Below are 24,356 nucleotides of genomic sequence, written 5' to 3' on the forward strand. Positions count from 1 at the left end.
AATAACTAGATTTGATCAAGATCAAAACACGGGATTTCCAACAAGAAAATGATCGCTGACATGTTCTCGTTCTGACGAACGCTTTTGTACGTTTTACCTACGATTTCTCTTCGTTTTCTATTCGATTTCTCTTCGCTTCCCTTCTTTAACCGATCAGTTGAGCTTCTAACGTTGCAAACATCTTAAAATAACGTTTTATTTCACATACAATGAAAATAAACCGTTTTAAAAGTATTTTGAATTTTTAGATTTTGTATCATTTGGCCTCCGTGAATCGTGTATCTCGTACCTTGTATCGTGTTAACTGTACCTGTATCTCGTATCGTGTTTACTGTACCTGTATATCGTACCTTGTATCCTATTAACTGTACCTGTATCTCGTACCTTGTATCGTGTTTACTGTATCTGTATCTCGCACCTTGTATCGTGTTAACTGTACCTGTATCTCGCACCTTGTATCGTGTTAACTGTACCTGTATCTCGTACCTTGTATCGTGTTTGCTGTACCTGTATCTCGTACCTTGTATCTTGTTAACTGTACCTGTATATCAACCTTGTATCGTGTTTACTAAACCGTGAATAGTGTATCTCGTACCTTCTATCGTGTTAACTGTACCCTGTATCTCGTACCTTGTATCGTGTTTACTAAAACGGGAATCGTATATCTCGTATCTTGTATCGTGTTAACTGTACCTTGTATCTCGTACCTTGCATCGGGTTTACTAAACCGTGAATCGTGTACCTCGTATCTTGTATCGTGTTAACTGTACCTTGTATCTCGTACATTGCATCGGGTTTACTAAACCGTGAATCGTGTATCTCGTACCTTGTGTTGTGTTTACTGTACTGTGAATCGTTTATCTCGTACTTTGTATCGTGTTTACTGTACTGTGAATTCCGGTACATGTATCATGTATCCCGAACTGTATCATGCAGCCTGTAACATTTATCGTCTATCCCGTCCAACAAGAAAATGATCGCTGACGTGTTCTCGTTCTGACGAACGCTTTTGTACGTTTTACCTACGATTCTCTTCGTTTTCTATTCCTTTTCTCTTCGCTTCCCTTCTTTAACCGATCAGTTGACCTTCTAACGTTGCAAACATCTTTAAAATAACGTTTTCTTTCACATAAGATGAAAATATTTTGAAAATTTGAAATTTTCGATTTTTGATCATTTGACCTTTGTGGCCTTGAGCGAAGGTCAACATCAATGAAAAGCAATTAAGTTTATAGCCCTTTAACCAAGCTATCAATGTACCAAAAATCAAATCTGTATGTGTAAAGATATAGGAGTAAAAGGAAATTTAGTGCATTTTTAGGACAAATTTGAATTTTGGCGGGAAAACCAATATTTTTCAAAGTGCCATTTCTACGTCATTTTTTATCGCACGACCATAAAACTTGCACCGTTTGTCATGATTATCATCATGCGCTTTCCGATTCATATAAAAAATAGTATTATTGAATTTTAAAAGGACCTCATGCTTAGACCTGACCCATTGAGAAGATTTTGTGATAACATGTATAAAGAAAAAAGTTAGTGGCCAACTCATTATCTTACAAGATGCACTGAATTGTAAGGTATACAAACGAACAAAAAAGAGCCTGACTCAAAAGAATTTTTTTTAAAAAGTTTTTTTTTGATAATTTGACCTTGAATGAAGGTCAAGGTCAATGAAAAATAGTATTTTTTGTAGCTACTCTTACATGCTATTGTTGTGCCAAATATCAAATCTGTATGTGTATAAATGAAGGAGCTGAAAAATTTTTAGTCATTTTTTACCGTTTTTTGAATTTTGGCGGGAAACACTTCGAAATTTTCAAAGTGCCATATCTCCGTCATTTTTCATCCGACGATCAAAAAAAGTTCATATTTCGTCTCAGTGCATCATACTCTTTCGTGTGGGATGAAAACAGTTTTCAGATTGAGATTTTTTTTTTCGATATTTTCTTTACCCCTTGGCGAGGTCATGACCTTGACATATTCTCTGATAAGATGGCATGGAGAAAAGTTAGCTCTGTCCCTGATCTACATAACACACTGAACGGGAACGAAATGGAACGATCCGTTACGAAGTTATGATCGTTCAAAAAACGTCCAAAAATGTTCTATTTATAGATCTGTGACCTTGACCGTTGAACGTATGAACATAAAATTGCACCAAAATCGACAGCTTGATATTGTCTATCATGTACTAAGATATGAACGTTCTATCTGCACTCGTTTTTGAGAGATTTCGGTCACAAAAAAAGTGTTAAGAATAATAATAATAATAATAATAAGAAGAATAATAATAACTAGATTTGATCAAGATCAAAACACGGGATTTCCAACAAGAAAATGATCGCTGACATGTTCTCATTTTGACGAACGCTTTTGTACGTTTTACCTACGATTTCTCTTCGTTTTCTCTTCGCTTCCCTTCTTTAAACAATATTAAAATAACGTTATCTTTCACATACGATGAAAATACACCGTTTTAAAAGAATTTGAATTTTTCGATTTTGTATCATTTGACCTCCGTGAATCGTATATCTCGTACCTTGTATCGTGTTTACTGTACTGTGAACCGTGTATCCCGTACCTTGTATCGTGTTTACTGTACTGTGAACCGTGTATCCCGTACCTTGTATCGTGTTTACTGTACTGTGAACCGTGTATCCCGTACCTCGTATCGTGTTTACTGTACTGTGAATCCCGTTCCATGTATCGTGTATCCCATATTGTATCATGTATCCTATAACATTTATTGTCTTAACCGTCCAACAAGAAAATGATCGCTGATATGTTCTCGTTCTGACGAACGCCTTTGTACGTTTTACCTACGATTTCTCTTCGTTTTCTATTCGTTTTCTCTTCGCTTCCCTTCTTTAACCGATCAGTTGACCTTCTAACGTTGCAAACATCTTTAAAATAACGTTTTCTTTCACATACGATGAAAATATTTTGAAAATTTGAAATTTTCGATTTTTGATCATTTGACCTTTGTGACCTTGAGCCAAGGTCAACATCAATGAAAAGTAATTAAGTTTATAGCCCTTTGTCCAAGCTATCACTGTACCAAAAATCAAATCTGTATGTGTAAAGATATATGAGTAAAAGGAAATTTAGTGCATTTTTGGGACAAATTTGAATTTTGGCGGGAAAACCAACATTTTTCTAAGTGCCATTTCTACGTCATTTTTTATCGCACGACCATAAAACTTGCACCGTTTGTCATGATTAATCATGCACTTTCCGATTCATATAAAAAAATTAGTAATTTTGAATTTAAAATTTTTGACCTTGATTTGACCTCATTCTTAGACCTTGACCTTGAGATATTTTTTGATAACATATATAAGAAAAAAGTTAGTGCCGACCATGATCTACAAGATGCACTGATTGTTCAGGGAATAAAACGAACAGAAAAAGAGCCTGACTCAAAAGATTTTTTTTGAATTTTAGTTTTTTTGATAATTTGACCTTGAATGAAGGTCAAGGTCAATGAAAAATAGTATTTTTTGTAGCTACTCTTACATGCTATTGTTGTGCCAAATATCAAATCTGTATGTGTATAAATGAAGGAGCTGAAAAATTTTTAGTCATTTTTTGCCGTTTTTTGAATTTTGGCGGGAAACACTTCGAAATTTTCAAAGTGCCATATCTCCGTCATTTTTCATCCGACGATCAAAAAAAGTTCATATTTCGTCTCAGTGCATCATACTCTTTCGTGTGGGATGAAAACAGTTTTCAGATTGAGAATTTTTTTTTCGATATTTTCTTTACCCCTTGGCGAGGTCATGACCTTGACATATTCTCTGATAAGATGGCATGGAGAAAAGTTAGCTCTGTCCCTGATCTACATAACACACTGAACGGGAACGAAATAGAACGATCCGTTACGAAGTTATGATCGTTCAAAAACGTCCAAAAATATTCTATTTATAGATCTGTGACCTTGACCGTTGAACGTATGAACATAAAATTGCACCAAGATCGACAACTTGATATTGTCTATCATGTACTAAGATATGAACGTTCTATCTGCATTCGTTTTTGAGAGATTTTGTTCACAAAAAAAGTGTTAATAATAATAATAATAATAATAATAATAATAAGAAAAAACATAACAATAACAATAGTGATTTCCATCCGAAATGGAAATCCCTAATAAGAAAAAACATAACAATAACAATAGTGATTTCCATCCGAAATGGAAATCCCTAAAAACATAACAATAACAATAGTGATTTCCATCCGAAATGGAAATCCCTAACTAGATTTGATCAAGATCAAAACACGGGATTTCCAACTAGAAAATGATCGCAGACATGTTCTCATTCTGACGAACGCTTTTGTACGTTTTACCTACGATTTCTCTTCGTTTTCTCTTCGCTTCCCTTCTTTAACCAATCTTTAAAATAACGTTTTCTTTCACATACGATGAAAATAAACCGTTTTAAAAGTATTTGAATTTTTCGATTTTGTATCATTTGACCTCCGTGAATCGTGTATCTCGTACCTAGTATCATGTTAACTGTACCTGTATCTCGTACCTTGTATCGTGTTTACTGTACCTGTATCTCGTACCTTGTATCATGTTAACTGTACCGGTATCTCGTACTTTGTATCGTGTTTACTGTACCTGTATCTCGCACCTTGTATCGTGTTAACTGTACCCTGTATCTCGTACCTTGTATCGTGTTTACTGTACTGTGAATCGCTTATCTCGTACCTTGTATCGTGTTTACTGTACTGTGAATCCTGTTCCATGTATCGTGTATCCCGTACTGTATCATGTATCCTGTAACATTTATCGTCTATCCCGTCCAACAAGATAATGATCGCTGACATGTTCTCGTTCTGACAAACGCTTTTGTACGTTTTACCTTCGATTCTCTTCGTTTTCTATTCGTTCTCTCTTAGCTTCCCTTCTTTAACCGATCAGTTGACCTTCTAATGTTGCAAACATCTTTAAAATAACGTTTTCTTTCACATACGATGAAAATATTTTGAAAATTTGAAATGTTCGATTTTTGATCATTTGACCTTTGTGACCTTGAGCGAAGGTCAACATGAATGAAAAGCAATTAAGTTTGTAGCCCTTTGTCCAAGCTATCACTATACCAAAAATCAAATCTGTATGTGTAAAGATATAGGAGTAAAAGGAAATTAAGTGCATTTTTGGGACAAATTTGAATTTTGGCGGGAAAACCAACATTTTTCAAAGTGCCATTTCTACGTCATTTTTTATCGCACGACGGGGTCGACCATAAAACTTACACCGTTTGTCATGATTAATCATGCGCTTTCCGATTCATATAAAAAAATTAGAAATTTTAAATTCTAAATTTTTGACCTTGATTTGACCTCATGCTTAGACCTTGACCTTGAGATATTTTTTGATAACATGTTTAAGAAAAAAGTTAGTGCCGACCATAAACTACAAGATGCACTGATTGTTTAAGGAATAAAACGAACAGAAAAAGAGCCTGACTCAAAAGTGTTTTTTTTTAATTTTAGTTTTTTTCATAATCTGACCTTGAATGAAAGTCAAGGTCATTGAAAAATAACTTCTTTTGTAGCCACTATTACGTTCTATGGTTGTGCCAAATATCAGGTCTGCATGTGTTTAAATGAAGGAGCTGAAATTTTTTTAGGCATTTTTGGTCGATTTTTGAATTTTGGCGGGGAAAACTTTGAAATTTTCAAAGTGCCATATCTCCGTCATTTTTTATCTGATGATCAAAAAAATTTCACATTTCGTCTCAGTGCATCATACTCTTTCATTTACCGTGAAGAAAAATCTCAGATCGAGAAATTTTTTTTCAACATTTTCTTTAATCCATAGCGAGGTCATGACCTTGACATATTCTCTGATAAGATGGCACGGAGAAAAGTTAGTTCTGTCCCTGATCTATCTTGCACACTGAACTTGAACGCAATAGAACGATTTGTTACGAAGTTATAATCGTTCAAAAAACGTCCAAAAATGTTCTATTTATAGATCTGTGACCTTGACCGTTGAACTTATGAACATGAAATCGTTAAGGGATCATCAGCTTGATGTTCTCTATCATGTACTTTAATATGAACGTTAGATCTGTTTTCGTTTTTGCTAGAGATTGGTCACAAAAAAAGTGTTAAGAATAATAATAAGAAGAAAAAACATAACAATAACAATAGTGATTTCCATCCGAAATGGAAATCCCTAATAATAAGAAAAAACATAACAATAACAATATGGATTTCCATCCGAAATGGAAATCCCTAAATATATACAATTGACTGACAGAAAATACAGTAATGTTTCAATCATATGTATGGTGTATATATTTATGGGAATAATCATCAAAATATTTTTAAATTCATAGACAAGTTTCTTAAAAGTACAAGTATTGAGATGATGGTACAAAAATAAATTGGATAACATTTTTTATCGTGTCTTTTGTAACTTTTAAAAAATAACTTACTCGTGTGAAATAAATTCCATATCCAACAACATCTCGTTGTGTAACCTCTATATATTAGATATTGTATAAACTATGATCTGAATAGAGAGGCAATCATCATGTCTGCGTTCAGAATAAACTAAGTTAAACTAAGTTAAAGTTAAACTATTTTCAGTTCCCTCGAAAACTAGGGTTATCTCGAAGTTTTTTTCGTGGCTTTACTGACTTCGAGATAACGAGGTTTGAGTGTAATTTGGAGTTCTTGCAAACACTCTATAACAATTTAGCCACCTCACCTGCTATTATCCACGATTATCAGGACTTTAGCTACCAGCCAACGTCTTTTTTTAACTCCCTGGGGAGAAAACAACTGGAGCTGCCATTTCGGCGCTAGCAGGTTACAGAGACGACTTTTTTAAAAAATAAAACTTTAATTATATTCAAATGCAATACAGCATACAGTCTTATCACACGTGTATTTACAGCTACTTGGACTGAGACACAAAGACGTAAAATATCTTCGTTGAAGATATAGAGGATATCTAACAGTGTCTTCAGTAATACCAAATATATTTCACGAGTGGGGCTAATATTTTGATATTTTTCACGAGTGCGCAGCACGAGTGAAAAATATCAAAATATTAGCCACACGAGTGAAATATATTTGGTATTACTGAAGACACTGTTAGATATTCTGTTTATTACATTTTTTATCAACGAAAACCCTACCCCGTATGCTAACTAGGACTACAGCGATAATTTGTAAACAAAAACAGTAGTTTCCCCTGTCCAGGTGCTGACATATTGGTCAATTATTTTGGTATTTTCTAATCTTGAATTTGATTGGTCAAATCAGCAAAAGTGATATTTTTCACTAGTGAAAAATATGATATTCTTCACTAGTGAAAAATATCACTTTTATAGAATGAATAATTTTTGATATTTCACTAGTAAAAATGTAATAAATAACACAGCGCCTTCGGTCTCGGTCCTGCGTCCTACCACTCGACCGTCTTTGATATTGAATTACTTTCATAGACACATGAAAATGCTTGTATCTGATTGTCTGGTCTGGAGTTTGTTTTAGGCACTTGTAAATACTGTAGCATTACTGACGAGTCCTCAAGCTTAAATGCTGGTGGTTATAACGTAAAACTGCTAATGAAATAAATTGAACTAATGCGTTTCAGCACGGTATCATTTTTGGTGATAATAAGACTGCATTTCAATCAGGAATACAATTTTATTAATGTGTCATTTGAAAAGATACATCCACTTATTCAGCTTGAATTCAATCTTGACTTTGTTTCGTTTTGTACTGCATTTCTGCATTTTGCATTTACTGCTACATTCACCAATCACATACTTCATCTTGACCAGTAACGCGACCTATCGGGTCATATCCGGGGCCAAAAGAATTTAGCACTTTGTTGAGACTATTATCATGTTGTATGCAGGATAACTTCCACCTTACCATATATAGGTATGTCCGGGAATGGCTCGGCTGTATGGTTTCTTCAAACATAGTAACAATGGACTCCGACAATTACTTCGTCCCGGAATCACTTAAAGCCGGACTACAGGAGACACAATCTGCATTTTTCTTCCCTGTTTTGGCACCACTGACAACCAAAGCGAAGACTTGTTTCATGAAAGAAGGGCCCCAAGGTATTATTGAGAACGTATTTATTATAACCCATATAATTTATTTTTCTTTGTTTTCATGGTAAGTACTCAAATGTGATTGGTATGAAAGAAATTCCGAAAATGTGACGTCACAATACGACAATTGACGTTGCGTATTGATTTGAGAAAAAGAATCCCATTTAAAACCAGTAAAATTGTACATAAAACATGTTTTAAATTAGAAAATAATTTTCAAAAATTGATTATAAGCGTTGATGTCAATGATTTTTTAGTTTCATCGGAGTATGAAACAAATTTGTTTGCAAACTTCTGTAAGAATCCGCTACGCGGATTCATACAGTTTGCAAACAAAATTTGTTTCATATCCCGATGAAACTAAAAAAAATGACATCAATGCTTAAGTTGTCTAACAAACACTCTGTGAAATGGATCATCGTTGTCTCGTTGCTGGTCATTTTCAAATATTCCGTTGGTAGTGGAGCTTTTGTTACTAGGATTCGGCATTTGTATTTTATGGTATAAAATGTTATTTATCAATAATGAGGTTAATATGGTGTTATATCAACCTGGTAGAACAATATTAACTAGGGGCGAATATTTTCTACAATGTCGATATATATAACCTAGGACGTTTTTGATTGGCTGTGCCAGTCAAAAATCGAGTGTGACGTCATATGGATAATGACATGACGTCATGAATTGTGAATGGCGCAAAATACAAAATGATTGTTTCCGTTCAATTAAGCCATCCACATTTTGACTTTAAAGTTTCTCAAAATGTAAGTTATTGAGCTATATGATGATTTGAATCATTATTTTCTTTCATTCTTTTTGTATGTGATTTTATGAAACTTCTTTTTAAAAAAAACTTCTAAGACTCTTTTTGTATAATCTAAAATGAAATGAAAACTCATTTCAGATCCCATTGCACATCCAGGATATTTATTTCTATGGCACAAATACTTTAAGTTTGACCACACACATTCAATAATTCAATTTTCCGGGAACAAGTTCAGTTCAATCTCAGTTCAAAGCATGATGTGCTTATAACCAATGACAAATAAACAAGGTATATTTAAGATAGTTGTAGATGAACATCGCGAAAGTCACCAAATCATATTTTTTCATGCATTTATTTATTTTTCATTTTGGTTTCTAGATGACGTCCTCAAAATGGACACATTTATTTTTATATCAGTTGAAAGACGGATAAATAATGAGATTACAAAAATGCGAGTGTACATTTCAAATTTGACGTAGTAGTGGTGTGTCAAAATGATATTACAATTATATACATTAAGGATATGACTTTGGCGAAGCCTTTCCGGAGGTAGTTGATGCAATGGATGAAAGAATGTCATTAAATGCTGACATGGTTGTTGAACAGCTCCTCCTGCCGGTCACTGAATTCAAAGGTAAGTTTCCTCAATTGTTTTTTAAAGGTACAGTCATTTTCTGTATCCGCCAATTACATGTACGTCATAAACTTAAGCTTTGTTTGGGGGGGGGGGGGGGGGGGGGGGGGGGGGGGGGGGGGGCTCACATGCCATTATACATATATTTGTGTGCTCAAAACAGCAAGGGGCATAGCTTCCTATACCCGGGTTCGCTCGCAAGTGCGTACACATAATTTTCAACAACAACAAAAAAAAATCTAAAAAAATCCTGAAGCTGTGATTGTCATTGTTTTTTTGTTTTTGTTTTGTTTTAAACATAGACATAATTTGAAAATGAAAAAAGCGGCATGTACTAGTCAAAAGATAGAAAGCTTTTAAAGCTAGTCAAAGAGATTTTTTGTGTTTCTGACACAGCGGTAAAGGTACATGTACCATTTTTTGGATCCTGTTATGGACATAGCCAGCGGCAAGCAGCTTCAAGCCTAATCCGAAAATACCAGAATACCTAGACATAGTGCGATAGGGGAAAGCATAACGGCTTATAACTAATAATGACACCATTAAGTTGTTCCTGGTGACAAACACATGGATAGTAAGTTAACAATGCAACTACGCGAAAATATTCTTCTTCTTCAGATATTGTCAGATTTATATCATGGGACACCCGTCACTCTCGTAACCTCACTTTCATATTTTAACAAACTGTTCGTCATTTACTAGGCTTGGATTTGTCGAAATTTAAATATTATTCGATTTTGTTGAAAAATGGTGTTTAGTGGTTTTGAGGATAATGGCGAAAGAAGCGGTACGACTGCGGGGTCAGTTGTGGGACTTCTGTAAATAAACCATTGCAATAAGTAATTGTTCTTTATTTAATCATACCAGAAAATTAGCACTAGGCCTATAAAAAATCAAATTTTCTCCTGGGGGTCAGTCCTAGTCCCCTAGCGGTAAGGGGACATATCCCTCTCCAATAACACCCCCCCCCCCCCCCCCCACCAACCAACACTCCCATAACCAATCCCCCCCCCCCCCCCCCCCCCCCCCCCCCCCCCCCGAGTTTCCCTGTACAGCGGCGAGACATAGAAAATTTCAGAGAACTAAAATTATGTGCCATTCCACCTCAATGAACCTCAATGATGACCCAGATATGTAATCCTTGTCAGAAATCCGTTCACCTTCAGCTAGAAATCCGCGCATGCGTCTCGCAATTTGTCCCAAATAGCTGCATATGGAAAATATTGTACTGTCCCTTTTCTTGTGACACGAAAATGATTTAACATTTACAAGCTACACAAAAAGCAATTTCCATAAGACCATCCCTCTGTATACTGATTTTATCAGAAGTATAATGGTTAAATATTCTTCCAGAATGTACATAATCTACAAGTAAGCAATTTGTTTATGTATATTTAAACAACGTTTTGTGTTTTTCATATGATAATATATTCAAACAGATATCTCAAGATTGATCCATTTATAACACAGTATGCATACCTGCTCCTTGGTTAGTATGAAAATTAAATATCAAATTGCATTGTATTTTTAGAATCCCTGAGAACCATATTAGATCTAGGATCCGGAGCAGGATGCGTATCCAGAGCGATAAGCAGGCGTTACCCAGACGCAGATATATACGCCGTTGACTACAGCGAGATCGCAATAGAAAAGGCCATTGAAACTTCCGAAGTCCAAGGAATCACAAACATAACTTTTCTGAAGGAAGACTTAACATCTTTACCAAAAGAGTGGACAGGAAAATTTGACTGGGTTATCATGTACGACGTTCTTCATGATTTGCCTGATCATAGTAATGCCATGAAAGAGGTGATGTGAATTCTACGGAATGACGGGGTTGTCTCCCTTACTGACCCGGATCTACACAGTGAGCATGAAAACAACAGAGGTGATCCGAACGTAGCTGGAGTAGGATATGCCATCAGTTCCGTGATATGTCTGCCGTATAGCTTGTCGATAGATGGCGGTTCTGGTCACGGCGCTGGCTGGGGAATTGAAAACAAGAAGCATTTTTGATCAGTTCAGGATGGAAAGTGCAGGACAAGAGAAGTATAAAAAGCCTACGGGGTTTCAATTTCACCTGTGTCAAAGCGTAAGGCATTTCTGAACGCCCTCTAGCGGTATAATGACGAGGTGACAATCACATTATATACCGTACTGAGATGACCTCTTTGTTTAAACCCATGGTATTGTTTTCAAAACATAGGGATTGAACACAACTAATTTCTTATAACAAAATTTTTTTTTCAGAAAGTTAGTTTTATTGGTAAGATTACAAGACTGGTGTGTACGCCCGATAGAAAATTCGATATTTTAGTTACATGTATGTCAATGACATTCTCATTAAAATGTTTTCGTTTTCGGACCGATCGACTATTCCACTGTTCTCTTTATGTGGAAGTGACATTTCTTTATGTGCCTGTTGTCTTTCTAATCAGTTTTAAAGGAAGTATATTTGTAGCTTTCATATTCATTAAACGGCAATTTATTCTTGCAAATAGTAAAATTGGTTTAAGAAATAGTGATACCAGAGCCTACACCATTAAAATGTTCTATAAAGTATTTGTTTACGAGTTTTAAACCATTGTTTACCTCGGTTGATGTTTGTAAAGAATTCTACCCGGACAAAGCAGATTGGAGTCACGTGAGCGCGAGTAAGGATTACGTGCAGCGTTCTGCTTACGAGCGGTAACATGCATACATTGTACTTGTAGGTCATACCGAACTCTGATGTTATTGTTTCGTGATGATTGAAATATTTACAAAACACGGCTACGAAAACTTTTATTTCTCGTAATCAGGGGAAAGTTTCAGTTATATATATATATAATACTAAGCCGAATAACATTTTCTAACAGTGAATTTTACTGTTAGTGTTGCTGTAACCGTGGTAAATACTACCCGCAATATACCGCTCGGTTAGAGAGATCTTCTCTTTAGCTCGATCGGTTGAGCGTAAGACTAGTAAGCCAGAGGTCCCGGGTTCGATCCCTAGCGGAGGCAGTGATTTAAATTTAATTAATCCTGCACTCTGTTACATTGCTAGTAATAGGACATACATAATTGTAACCGGTTCCTCTATTGTCTAAGTTCCCGCTTCCTCTTGTGACCAACTTAGTTCCCTAACTGTGGATTTGTCCCCAAAAATCCCTTGGGACATGTACACGAGCTCACGTTCACGTGGTTTTCACCAGGTTCCCCGTCCCTTCACTGTCTCCCTTCAACCCAACTCCTTAAATTTATTTAACCAATGTGCTTTTATTGAGACTAAAACATTGATTAACACAAGTTACTAAAATTGGTTTCATGCAGGTTGCATATTTGCCGGTTTACCCAGGTGCCCGTTTTCTAGGTTGGAAAAAAGATAGGTTTTGTCTAAATTCTTAATGTAAACAGTTACGAAAAAAAATCCCAATAATGTAGTATATAATAGATGATGATACAATGTACATCGATTTTAAGCCAGCATTAAGTGATCTCAATATCATGAACATTTTTTCTTTTTCTTGAAATAAGAGTTATCTCTCTTTGTACTGTGTGGTTCACACTGAAGAATGAGTTGATTGCTGACTGTGTTCGATATACTACCAATCATCAGCCTTAGTATACGGCAACGTACAATCATGTAGACCTTATCATTTAAAACAGATATAACCCCAAAGAAGATATAGAAATGATATAGGGGATACTGGGGTATACATGTACATTCTTCAGAGGCTGTCTTCATAAAAAAAATTTTTAACTTCGACTTTTCTAAAAAGAGGCCGGACTATCCCCGGTCTTCCCTTCATTCATCAGGGACATATTTTCCCGGGTATGTTTTTGATGTTTTTGTTTTTGTTTGTTTGGTGTTTTTCCCGTTCTTCCAATTTTCGTTTGATTGTAGGTCCTTCGCTCTCGACCTCGACCTCGACCTTGACATCGACCTCGACCTCACCTTTGCCTTCGCCCTCGCCCTCGCAACAGTCGGGTTTTCTAGGACGAGTATCAAGTAGACACCTACAGAAGAATGAAATGCAATAGGAATGAGTAGGTAGGAAGGCACTGACAAATTTAAGATCCGTAGTGTTAACAATGGGACAGAAAACCAGTTATAGTTTCTTCAGTGTCCCCTCAAACATCAGACACTGAAGAAAATCACAGATTCTTTAGAGGGCCGACTAGTCGCCTTCTTACTATCAATATGTAGTGTGATGCAGTGGGCCTAATATCCTTGGGGTGTCAAGTGTCACCGAACAAAAACGGGACAGAAACCATCCCCAGTTGTTTGTTTCGTGCATTTATATATCCTGTAAGTTGGTAATATTCGCGAGAGGTTCAGTTTCGCTACATTCGGGATTATTACCTATAGCACGAGTAATGCTTATTAATACACTCAAAAGTTTAGCGACAATTACAACAAATACAGGTATTGTAGATTTCTTCTAAAATTTTGTTTTTGTTTTGAACAATGTATGCTTTTCCCTTTCTTATTTCAATACTTTACTGTATCATTATTTATTGTTGCCAGATTTTAGGTCATACCATGCCCTATCTTTTAGATATATGTTCGTCACTGCTGTTAATGTTTCATTGAAATAATGATGTTAATGTTCCCAGCAACACAGATACCATCTGGTTAAAATCGTAGTTTGGCGCCAATGAAGCATAGCACATGTTTAATTAAATTTAAATCACTGCCTCCGCTAGGGATCGAACCCGGAACCTCTCAGTCTGACTTACTAGTCTTACGGTCAACCAATCGAGCTAAAGAGAAAATTTCTGTTGTCAAGCGGTATATTCCGGCTAGTATTTACCAGGGTTACACATCCTCACGATGTCATTGAACTCTTGAAATAAAAATCCAACTATTGTTCAAAGTGACCACTTTGTTTCCATTTTATAGACAAACGCCCTAAATTGTGACGACCACATGTCGTTTTCTCGCTCGGACTCGGCGGGATATGTTAACACATTTAGAAACACAGACAATGTTGGACAGCGTTTTCCAATCTTCAAACAGTCGGATATTAAGAACTTCATTACAATTCATTACAGTATTTGCAATATTGTAAATCAAATTTCACGCTGCCCATTGAAAAATCAGTTGTTACATTACAGTATCGGCCAACAAGAAAAAAGAAGATAAATAGAAAAATCATCGCTCTCGCGCGCGCCCCTCTTTTGACCCACTCGTGTCCAGACAAATTGTCAAGGCTAATTGTTAATAAATACAAAAGATTACCGCATTTATGAAAATCGTTTTGTCTGAATTGGTTTTAAAATGACGTCCGGGACATATAACAATAATGAATGATGGATAACTGTGAGGGTATTCAGGTTCAAGTTGATGTGGAAATAATTTTTCGGCAATTTTCGCTCTTGATCCGTATTCTACAGCACCGACTATTTGGTTGTAACAGACAACAGTTTTCACGGCAGATGGTACTCAGTTCGAGTATTGCATTAATCAAATCCGAATTAGCATTTGAACCGACAATGAATATTGTGTTCTATTGTCCCGGTCCGTGTTCATAATTAGACATTCGAATTTTAACAGACCACACGGCCCAATGAAGAAGTAACAAGATTACAACACATTTAAAAATTCATTTGCCAGTCCTACGAAAACATTTAATTTCTCTGACAGCTTGTGAAACATGTGATAAATACCTCATAAGAGGGATGCCGGGATATGGTCATACGTCACGTGATTGTCTGTGAGTGATGCACGTGCTGTGACGTACTGGTCAAGATGAATGTTGAGACACAAAAAATATCGATCGACTAATTAATATGCTATCTCTCAAAGTCGAGACAGTTCTTTATATGTACGTTTAAAAAAACGAAGTCATATAGATATTATACATTGATTCGTATGCTCCAGGAATATGTCACTTTGGAATAAGAGCTTAAAATTCATTTTCCGAACCTTTAGATGGTATCCATGTGTAAGTAGCATTGCTGCTTGTAGATTATTTACTTCGGTGTAAAACATAGTGTGTGTATCTGCCTTTTTTTCTTTATTTTACTTTATCTACGATGTATGACATACCATTACAAATGTTCGAATTTATCACTGCCATCTCTCTATAACAACTACATTTCTTTGGTATTTATCATATTTATACAAAGTTATTTAAAACAATAGATATGGTGAGTTTGGTCATCCATCTCTGTGACATCATTTCTAAAGGTATTAGGTCAACTTATACAATGTACAAAGCTCATTAATGTTATCATGGTTTCAAGGTCAAAGCCACAGTTGCTATATCAAAGATATTTAAAAACAATATTTTCATTTCATAAGAGCATGGCTATTCCTGTCTTACAGACTTATTCTCATCAATTTTCATCTTGGCACTCACATGTGGCAATCGGACATCATCCCACCGCCGCCACCAAAATATAAAGAAGGTGTAATCCAAAGCGAGGTTATAGATTTTAGTCGCTAGTCACCATTATTTCATTCTGAACAACAAGCAGATCATTTTGTTGTCGGCTTGGTCTGAATGTGAGAGGCAGATATAGCCTGATGTACCGATGAATGTGTCTGTTCTTATTAGCACCGTCTCCTGTGGTGACCGGAAATGATTTCATCCAAATCTGAAATCAAATCTCCACATCCGCCATGACGGTCTTGCCTGATCATTACACACATCACGCTATCGCCATTATAACACATAGCCATAGAATACAAACGTTTGTGATGTTGAGGGAGGAAATCAGTTCTTGTTCAGCCTTTGTGTATAACATCAACAGGTCTCAGGTTTATTATTTGTGACGAGACATAAGGACACGGCTCTCCTTGGAATAGCGTTGCTGGCCTTGCTGTCTAGATCTCTAAATATCTTTACCCGTAATTGACGGTTAAAACCCACAGTCTTGTGTCTGGTCGTATAGGATCATCCAACTAATGACGAGTCCCATGCTGTTACCTGGCTTCCGCTGTCTGTATCCTCCGGCTGGGGTCAAGTACGTGTACCAAACAACATCACCAAATGAATCAATCGGAATCCGTCGGCAACTTCCGTAAACGAGAAATACTTTTACGGGATATGCCGACGGTTCCCGATGCCAAAACAGATTAGAATTTCTCTCACAGTTCAGCCAAGAAAAGCTTCATATCGATTCTTAATAAAAATCTAAGTAGGTAAGGAACTGTAGATGGGATAATATGACGCCAAATTCCTACAACGCAACCATGTTGTACGGTTTTATGAGGAAAAAAGAGTTTTAATTGTTAAAGTTAAAATAATATCAATATATTTCAGTGGTTATCAGTGTAAACGTCACAGTGAGAGTTCCATTGTAATGCTATAAAGATGGGATCAACAATGATGACTGAGTTCGCCTATCTTGCGTTGTCGCGTTGGCGCCCTCGCTAATTTAACAGTACGACAGCGCGACAAAATGTACGCGAAAATGCGACATACAATTCAAAAGTTTCCAATCCATAAATATCATAATAGCGCGAAAGAAAACACTTTTTTTTTTGTTCCATTTAGTTGAGGAAATAAAGATGCTAATAGTAGCGCATTCCCCGTGTAATGTGTGTTCAGGAAAATTAATTATAAACGATCATGATTTTTTAATTCCAGGTCTAAAAATGTGGGGTGCCTTCATCTTGCATTAGTGCCAATAGAATGGCTTTTCGAGCATAATTTGACCTATAAGCTTCGAAAGGACTTCCTCATTTCTTTGATAAAATGTGAATTGCACGCTCTGCTGGTTGTAGTATGTTGTTGACATGGTCACAACTCATTTTGTACGCTTCAGCGACTCAGGAATGTCTCTTTTAAGCGTAGGAGGTTATCAATTAATAATCTTACAAGAATTACTTTAACTGGACTTAATTTCCTCGATAAATACATGCATACTAAAAACATTCCAAGTTTCATATGATGCGAGTCAACTTTTGTTAAATTATTCTTTGTATATTAATATACTGCAAAAACTTACGTATAAAAACCCTTTTGGTACCCCAAACGCCTCTTCATTAGTCTCGAACAACGAGACGTTGGCGAGACGTGATAACGAACCACGTTATAATTCTGCAAAGTCTCATTTGTGGCGACTGGCTGTTAATTACATGTAAAATCACGGGGCGGTCTTGTCACGTGGTATTGTTAAAACATAGTAATTGTGTGCTTTAGCAATACACAATAAATTCCTCAGATTTATTAATAAAATCAACATATAGTCAATATTCATAAGTATGATGATACATACGCCTGCTTCTAAAATTATATTAAGAGGGGAAATGTTATTAAGTAGTTAATTTTAAAATCGTCCATGTACTGAAAATATCTCACACGTTATGACGGTTTATGTAATTGATAAAGCGAATAGCTGATGTCTGTTGTGGACACTGAGAACATGGGACTATTTAAGACACACTTGTCCACAACTGCCGTTTGCATGGTCGGGTGGCGCAGTTGTAATGTATTGGCTGTTTATCTAAAAGGTAGGCGGTTTTCTACCACAGTTTGACTCCTCGCGCGATTCCGTCCGGACCAAAAAGAGAGATATGATTGTGTAAAATTTGAAATAATTTGATTCACATTTGTTTTAAATAAATTTCATAGTTTTTTTATACAATTGCTCTTGTTTTCTCTGTCCCATGAATAGTTAACAGAATTCAGTGTAGGAGAAAACTCCAGAGGCTCAGGGTTATGCGATCGCCAATATAACGCGCTGCAGACCGGTGTTGACATGCGTCGATCAGGACGGCGTGTACACCGAACCTGGAAAATTCATGAATATTTTATCATGACCGTCCCACTAATTTAAGTCCTGACCTCGAATTTGTGTTTAAAGTACAAAACCAATGTCTTAAGTTCGCTAAATTCTAATTAACACCCAACTCAGATACAGACTGTAGCGAAACCTTGAAGGATTACGTGATCGACAGGAGCGAAACGTCTTTAGTTTCGACATCGGCACGTGTTTTCATTTTTATGTAGATGGCGCCACTTGCACTTCTCCGTTTATGGCGGGAACTGTCTCGTGCACTTCTTTGTTTTTGTCTGCTTCACGAGGTCGCGAGCTGAGGATAATTAAATGTATGAGAAATTTGACAGGCTATTTAATTGTGCATTGTTTCCGAGTGAAAAGAGTACTGCCAGTGTGATAACAAACACTTACATATTCCATGACAGAATTATACATTCCTTAAGTCGCGAACATGTGTTTCTGAGATTGCGTTGAAGTGACGACATTATGATAAATGTTCTGGTTCGCCATGTACGATGTAGCCACTCAGATATTTTCTTATACGGCCAAGCTTCGTTAACCCAGCTGAACCTCTAAACCAGTTGTCCATAACCCAGTCTCGTTAAATCAGATATGCTAATACGTATCATCCTCATATCCGGTCAATTTTAATCCATTTGTTTTACTCCTCTAATCTCGTTAATCTAGCCACCACTAATCCGGTTGTTTCCTTATCCGGTAATGGCTAATCCGGTTATCTTATTAGACAGCAACCACTGACCCTAATCACCCTATCCAGTCTCGTTAATCCTGTCACCATTAATCCGGTTGTTTCCCTATCCGGTAATTGCTAATCCGGTTATCTTATTAGACAGCAACCACTGATCCTAATCACCCTATCCAGTCTCGTTAATCCAGTCACCACTAATCCGGTTGTTTCACTATCTGGTAATCATTAATCTGTTTATCTCATTAGCTGGCAACCACTAATCCTAGTCACCCTATTCAGTGTCGATAATCCTGCCATTAATCCATCTGAGCCACTATCCGGTCATCACTTATCCGTCTGTGACAATTTCCGGTCACCACTAATCCGTCTGTGACACTTTCCGGTCACCACTCGTCTGGCTGTCTGGATTTTAGTGTACACCACTTCACTCCACTTGGAGACGAGTTTCATTATTTATTTAATTGCAGTAATCGACAACTATTGCCAAGCATGACATTTTTTTTTATCTCGATACTGTTATGAGAGACCAAGTGCTTTTAAATTCAACACTCTTTTTTAATTTTGTAGTAGATGAAGAATTGATTTCACTTGTGAGGTTCATTAGGAAAATAGGTAACTGACTGAACTCTATGTAAGCAGTGCAATTGTTTATAAAATGTATGTATATATATGTGTGTATGTCCTGTATGTAATTTTCTGCACTATTAGTTTATGAGATTAAAATCATCGTCAATGTCCCAATCCGTTCCCCTTAATCTAATTTAGTAAAAGTGACATTCCTTCGTTCGGACATCAGAAACATGCACAATTTCCATTGATGAAATCTATGTCCGAACGATGATAATATGAGTGTCTGTGCCTACATGTAATGAAATTAACGCAGAAATGTACAGGAAATAGGCGTGTCATATACAAATACCGTATGTCTTTGTGGTAATTAGTGATACTTAGGGTCGAATTAAGAATTTTCAGGACTTAATACTACAGGATCGTTGGTTAATCTTGAGAGTAGAATTGTCTTATTGATGTAAAGATCATAACTTTTACTACTTGGAAAAAAATACGTATTTTCCAGTAAGTTTAATTTTGACGACCTAAACTTTATTCAAACGAAGGAATGTCCCTTTTAAAGCAAGATGATTTCTATGAACCCTCCATTTGATTGTAAAGTCATTATTATACCACGTGATTCTGATACATTGGAAGGCATCGCCTAACTCAGAGCATATTGAGATTTACATTTACACAATAGTCTCGATTGTGTCATATTTTGTCCTTTTAAAGTTATAATTCTATAAACGCGTGCTTAAAAATAACCAGTTTACCGACTCAAGTCATAGTGATAAAGATATGTAACTATCCCGAGCATTTCATCAAGGTTACAGGATGTTCAAACAATGATCCTTCAGTATTGGGCTAACCATCACCTTACCTATAAACGAGGAATGGTTAGCAAAAACATACATTAAAGAGATGGGTTCGATGTTTAATTTTCAGTGAGAGAAAATAGTTTTTTGGGTTTTTTTTTTTTTTCGTCAGACGACATTTTGTCCATTATTATATTTTTTTTCTAATAATAGTTCACTCCTACTGACAGAAACCACCGAACCTTTTTTTCTGAGTCATATTGAGTCAGTGAGAGTCAGTGATATTTTCTCCTTAATTATCACCCGACCCCTGGAGCTGGCCTACTCATGTTATAATACAGTTGTAATATGATGTTGTATACAAACCCAGAAATCGAAAATTACAATTTCATTTACCGCACTAGATTATCGCAGGAAGGTGTTGTACGGACTGCATTATTTATACAGCTTTCTGAGGCACGTGTCAATCGCGTGCGGCACTGTCCGACGTCAGTGATCGATGGCTGCCCGTGGCGCGGTTCGTTTGTCCAGCCGGTCGCCTGGTGGATGATACGGTTTCTGACTCGCCATTTAATCCACTTGTCGTGCTGAGTGGGAGAAGTGACGGCAAAAGCACAAATCTCCGGGAAATGACACATTTTGTTCATTTAAAATTGCGTCTATAGGAGGCATTCCTCATATTGTCAATGCTCCCAAATTAAACCTAGTTAACGACTTACACGTACATTTTTCGAATATCGGCTTCAGTTAACCAAGTACTCATGAGCGTATTCTACAATTTTTTTTTCATGTTCAAAATAATTTTATTGATCAAAAGCATGTACATATAATTGGTGTCCTCGTACAGGAGGAGATTCATTCAACATGTACTCCATTCATATATGTATTTATTATAATTATCGCGAATGTGTCCGATAAAAAAAATTCATCACATAGAGTTCCGGAATTTTCTCACCACTTACGACTCCATTGTCTTGCTAATTACATGTCATATTATGTCGTTATTTTGTACTGCTAATATTTGATATTTCACCCTTTATTCATTGATTTTCGGTCTATAATTATCGTTGTTTCGTCCCGCTAATCTTTGATATTTCGGGATATAATTTTCGCTTTTTTTTACCGCTAATTTTGACATTTTAACCTGCAGTTATCGTTATTTCGTACCGCTAATATGTGATATTTCGCCCTATAATCATCGTTATTTCGTGGCTTCCTCCAGCATCCATTTGATATTTCGTCTTACATGTATGATTATGAATCATGATAATTATCAAAGAGGAACAAACATAAAGCATTAGAAAGATATTGAGTATCGTGTTTGACAATCTATTTCAATATGTACAATATGGACGAGATTGAAAACAAACAAACAAATAAACAAACATAACTATACCCCATTGTATGTCGAATGCTATGACATGATTCACACCGTTAGTGTGGCAGGTTTCCCTCCCACCTGACCTTACGACTCATGTTCTCACCTCGATCTATTCAAATGAGCACGCGCTCATTCACATGCGCGTGTCGACGTATTTTGGCGGGACGGAGTTGACATCTATTGGTTGGGACGCGGCGCGTGTTGCTAAATTAAGCAGAAGGCGGAGTCTATTACTGGAAATCGATTTCTGACACGTGCGACAAGAGAAATATTGATCTTTTCAACATGCTCATGAAATGTAATGACCGGCAGAATTTATCGTTTGGTGTTGTAAACGACTAATCCAAAATTCATACAGTATGACACAATAGGTCTTTTCAAAGTTTTTTTATGAGGTTAAGGCGTTGGTCTCTGCAGTCGCCATGGAGACAATGGAGACCGTTTCAGACAGCTTGGATAACGTTTACATTAACGTCTGGCTGTTACACGAATACAGTCGGACTGGAATCAGGAGCGTCCAGAATGTAAACCAAAAGCATGTGTCTTTGCTATGATACCAAATTGTACCTTGGTTAGCGATAACCTACTTAAACCGGACCCTCTCTTTAACGATCGATTGTGTGCTATGTGTATCTCGGTCGTTTAAAACATTTATATCCAGATCAAATTTCGAATCATTTACTATCAGGACCACTATAACTACTTCGGCAATCTCAGGTTTTATAATAAGGTATTCGGTAATATTTTCATGCAATTGTTCGAAGAACTCTGAACTGTCGACTCCCTTGTTTATTTTTCACTTATGTTTTGACAGAGATTAAGAGATTAATTCTTTATCTCAGCGGTACACCATAACAGCAATCTCCAGTACACGGTTTACTCTATATGTAGTAAGTCAGAGATATGTCGATTGGGTGGTCGGCTAGTTTGTAGTGTGTAGTGAGTGGGTGGTCGGTTGGAAGTTTATTGGTTGGTTGGTTGGTGGGTGGTCGGTTGGAAGTTTATTGGTGGCTGGGTGGGTGGGTGGTCGGTATGAAGTTTATTGGTGGGTGGGTGGGTGGTCGGTTGGAAGTTTATTGGTTGGTGGGTGGGTGGTCGGTTGGAAGTTTATTGGTGGCTGGGTTGTCGGGTGGTCGGTTGGAAGTTTATTGGTGGGTGGGTGGGTGGTCGGTTGGAAGTTTATTGGTTGGTGGGTGGGTGGTCGGTTGGAAGTTTATTGATGGCTGGGTGGGTGGGTGGTCGGTTGGAAGTTAATTGGTTGGTGGTGGGTGGTCGGTTGGAACTTTATTGGTTGGTGGGTGGGTGGTCGGTTGGAACTTTATTGGTTGGTGGGTGGTTGCTTGATTGCTTGCTTAGGTATGTAGGTATGCACTATGTAGTTAGATAGGTAGGTTGGTTTGATGTGTGGTCGGTTGGTGCATCTTGTAGGTAGATAGGCTTTTTGTACGTTTGGTGAGTGGCAGGTTAGTGGGTGGATGGGTGGTCGGTTTGTAGGCTGTTTGGTGGTGGTTGTTTGGTTATTGGTTGATAAGTTCATGAAGTCTGTAAGTCTCAACATTTTGTCAGCATGATGTGTCAGAGAGTGGTTTCCGTGAACACAGTGGAAGCCGTAGCTGTATACACCAAACCAAACGCTTGTAATCTTCGAGAAAGATGGCCGATGATATACTTCCGGTTTGGAAAACAGTACCTTCGGTCCAGATTTTGATTCCGATTAACTAGCTTCTTGGTCATGCTGTTTGTTATACACAAAACTATTTTTTTTTGTTGATATAATGAATTTATGAACATAAGTTTGTATGCAAATATATAAACGGCTGTTTAGTTGCAGGAAATATCTTTTATAAAGTAGTGATGGGAATAATGAGAGTTTTTTAGTTTAAACAGATTTATTGTCAAAACATAGACACGGGATTAGGCACAAGTTACAACTTATCAACGCCTTCTCCCAACATATATACAGTGTATTACAAGGCATAGTTACATTTACATGGATGATGACAAAAATGATATAATATACGGTTTACTAAATAAACTGATCAAACTACAAAATTCAAAACCTATGACTGGGTTTAATCAAACATTGCACATATCTAACGATATTTCTATTAAGGTCAACGGAAAGTTGTGAGTTTCCATTTAACATAACTTCTAAATTAATTGTAACATTCAGATTATTTAAGTTTTGCAACAAAATATGCCTTTCTTTAGTAAAACGGTAACATTCCATAAAAAAGTGAAAGGCATTCTCACAAGGATGACCACAAATGCAAACAGCGCTTTCTACAAGGTTTACTCTAAAAAGATCATAATTAAGGGAACTACATTGGTGTCTTAGTTTGGTATGCAATATATTAAGTTTACGATTTCCAAATTTAAAATGCACTGGAGGACGTGACTGGACATTTTTCGATAATGATAATTTAAACGGCTGCAAGGACGGCAAAGAACGGACTGAATTATCTAAATTATTCCAACAATGAATGGTAGACGGTATAAAAGACGAGTTTAAAACTTCAGATTTGTTTTTTCTACTTTCTTCAGTTTTGGTATGTAGTGACAAAACCTGAGACCATGACTTTCCAAATACTCTAGGGAAAGGGCTAAAGAGAAAAGCTTCCTTGCCGAGTCAGTATATTACTAATGCCCCTCCCTCCTCCTACAGTAGTTAACACCTCCGGTTTT

General features: G+C 36.7%; 1 protein-coding gene across 1 annotated transcript; it reads left to right on the forward strand.

The window, feature by feature from the left end:
• The first annotated feature begins 7,969 nt into the window (after positions 1-7,969).
• Positions 7,970-11,317, forward strand: LOC117340543. Its single transcript, XM_033902301.1, has 3 exons — positions 7,970-8,105; positions 9,386-9,499; positions 11,031-11,317. Exons 1-3 carry the CDS (start codon positions 7,970-7,972, stop codon positions 11,315-11,317), a joined length of 537 nt encoding a protein of 178 aa, XP_033758192.1.
• Positions 11,318-24,356: the final 13,039 nt, after the last annotated feature.

Source organism: Pecten maximus, chromosome 13 (assembly GCF_902652985.1).
Source record: "Pecten maximus chromosome 13, xPecMax1.1, whole genome shotgun sequence".
In the NCBI taxonomy this organism is placed as follows: Eukaryota; Metazoa; Mollusca; class Bivalvia; order Pectinida; family Pectinidae; genus Pecten; species Pecten maximus.

Excerpts from the sequence above, each read along its gene's own strand:
- LOC117340543 (XM_033902301.1), top strand. The coding sequence starts at position 7,970 with ATGGACTCCGACAATTACTTCGTCCCGGAATCACTTAAAGCCGGACTA. Across the intron at positions 8,106-9,385 it reads CATGAAAGAAGGGCCCCAAG|GATATGACTTTGGCGAAGCC; the intron begins GTATTATTGAGA and ends ATATACATTAAG. Across the intron at positions 9,500-11,030 it reads GCCGGTCACTGAATTCAAAG|AATCCCTGAGAACCATATTA; the intron begins GTAAGTTTCCTC and ends TTGTATTTTTAG.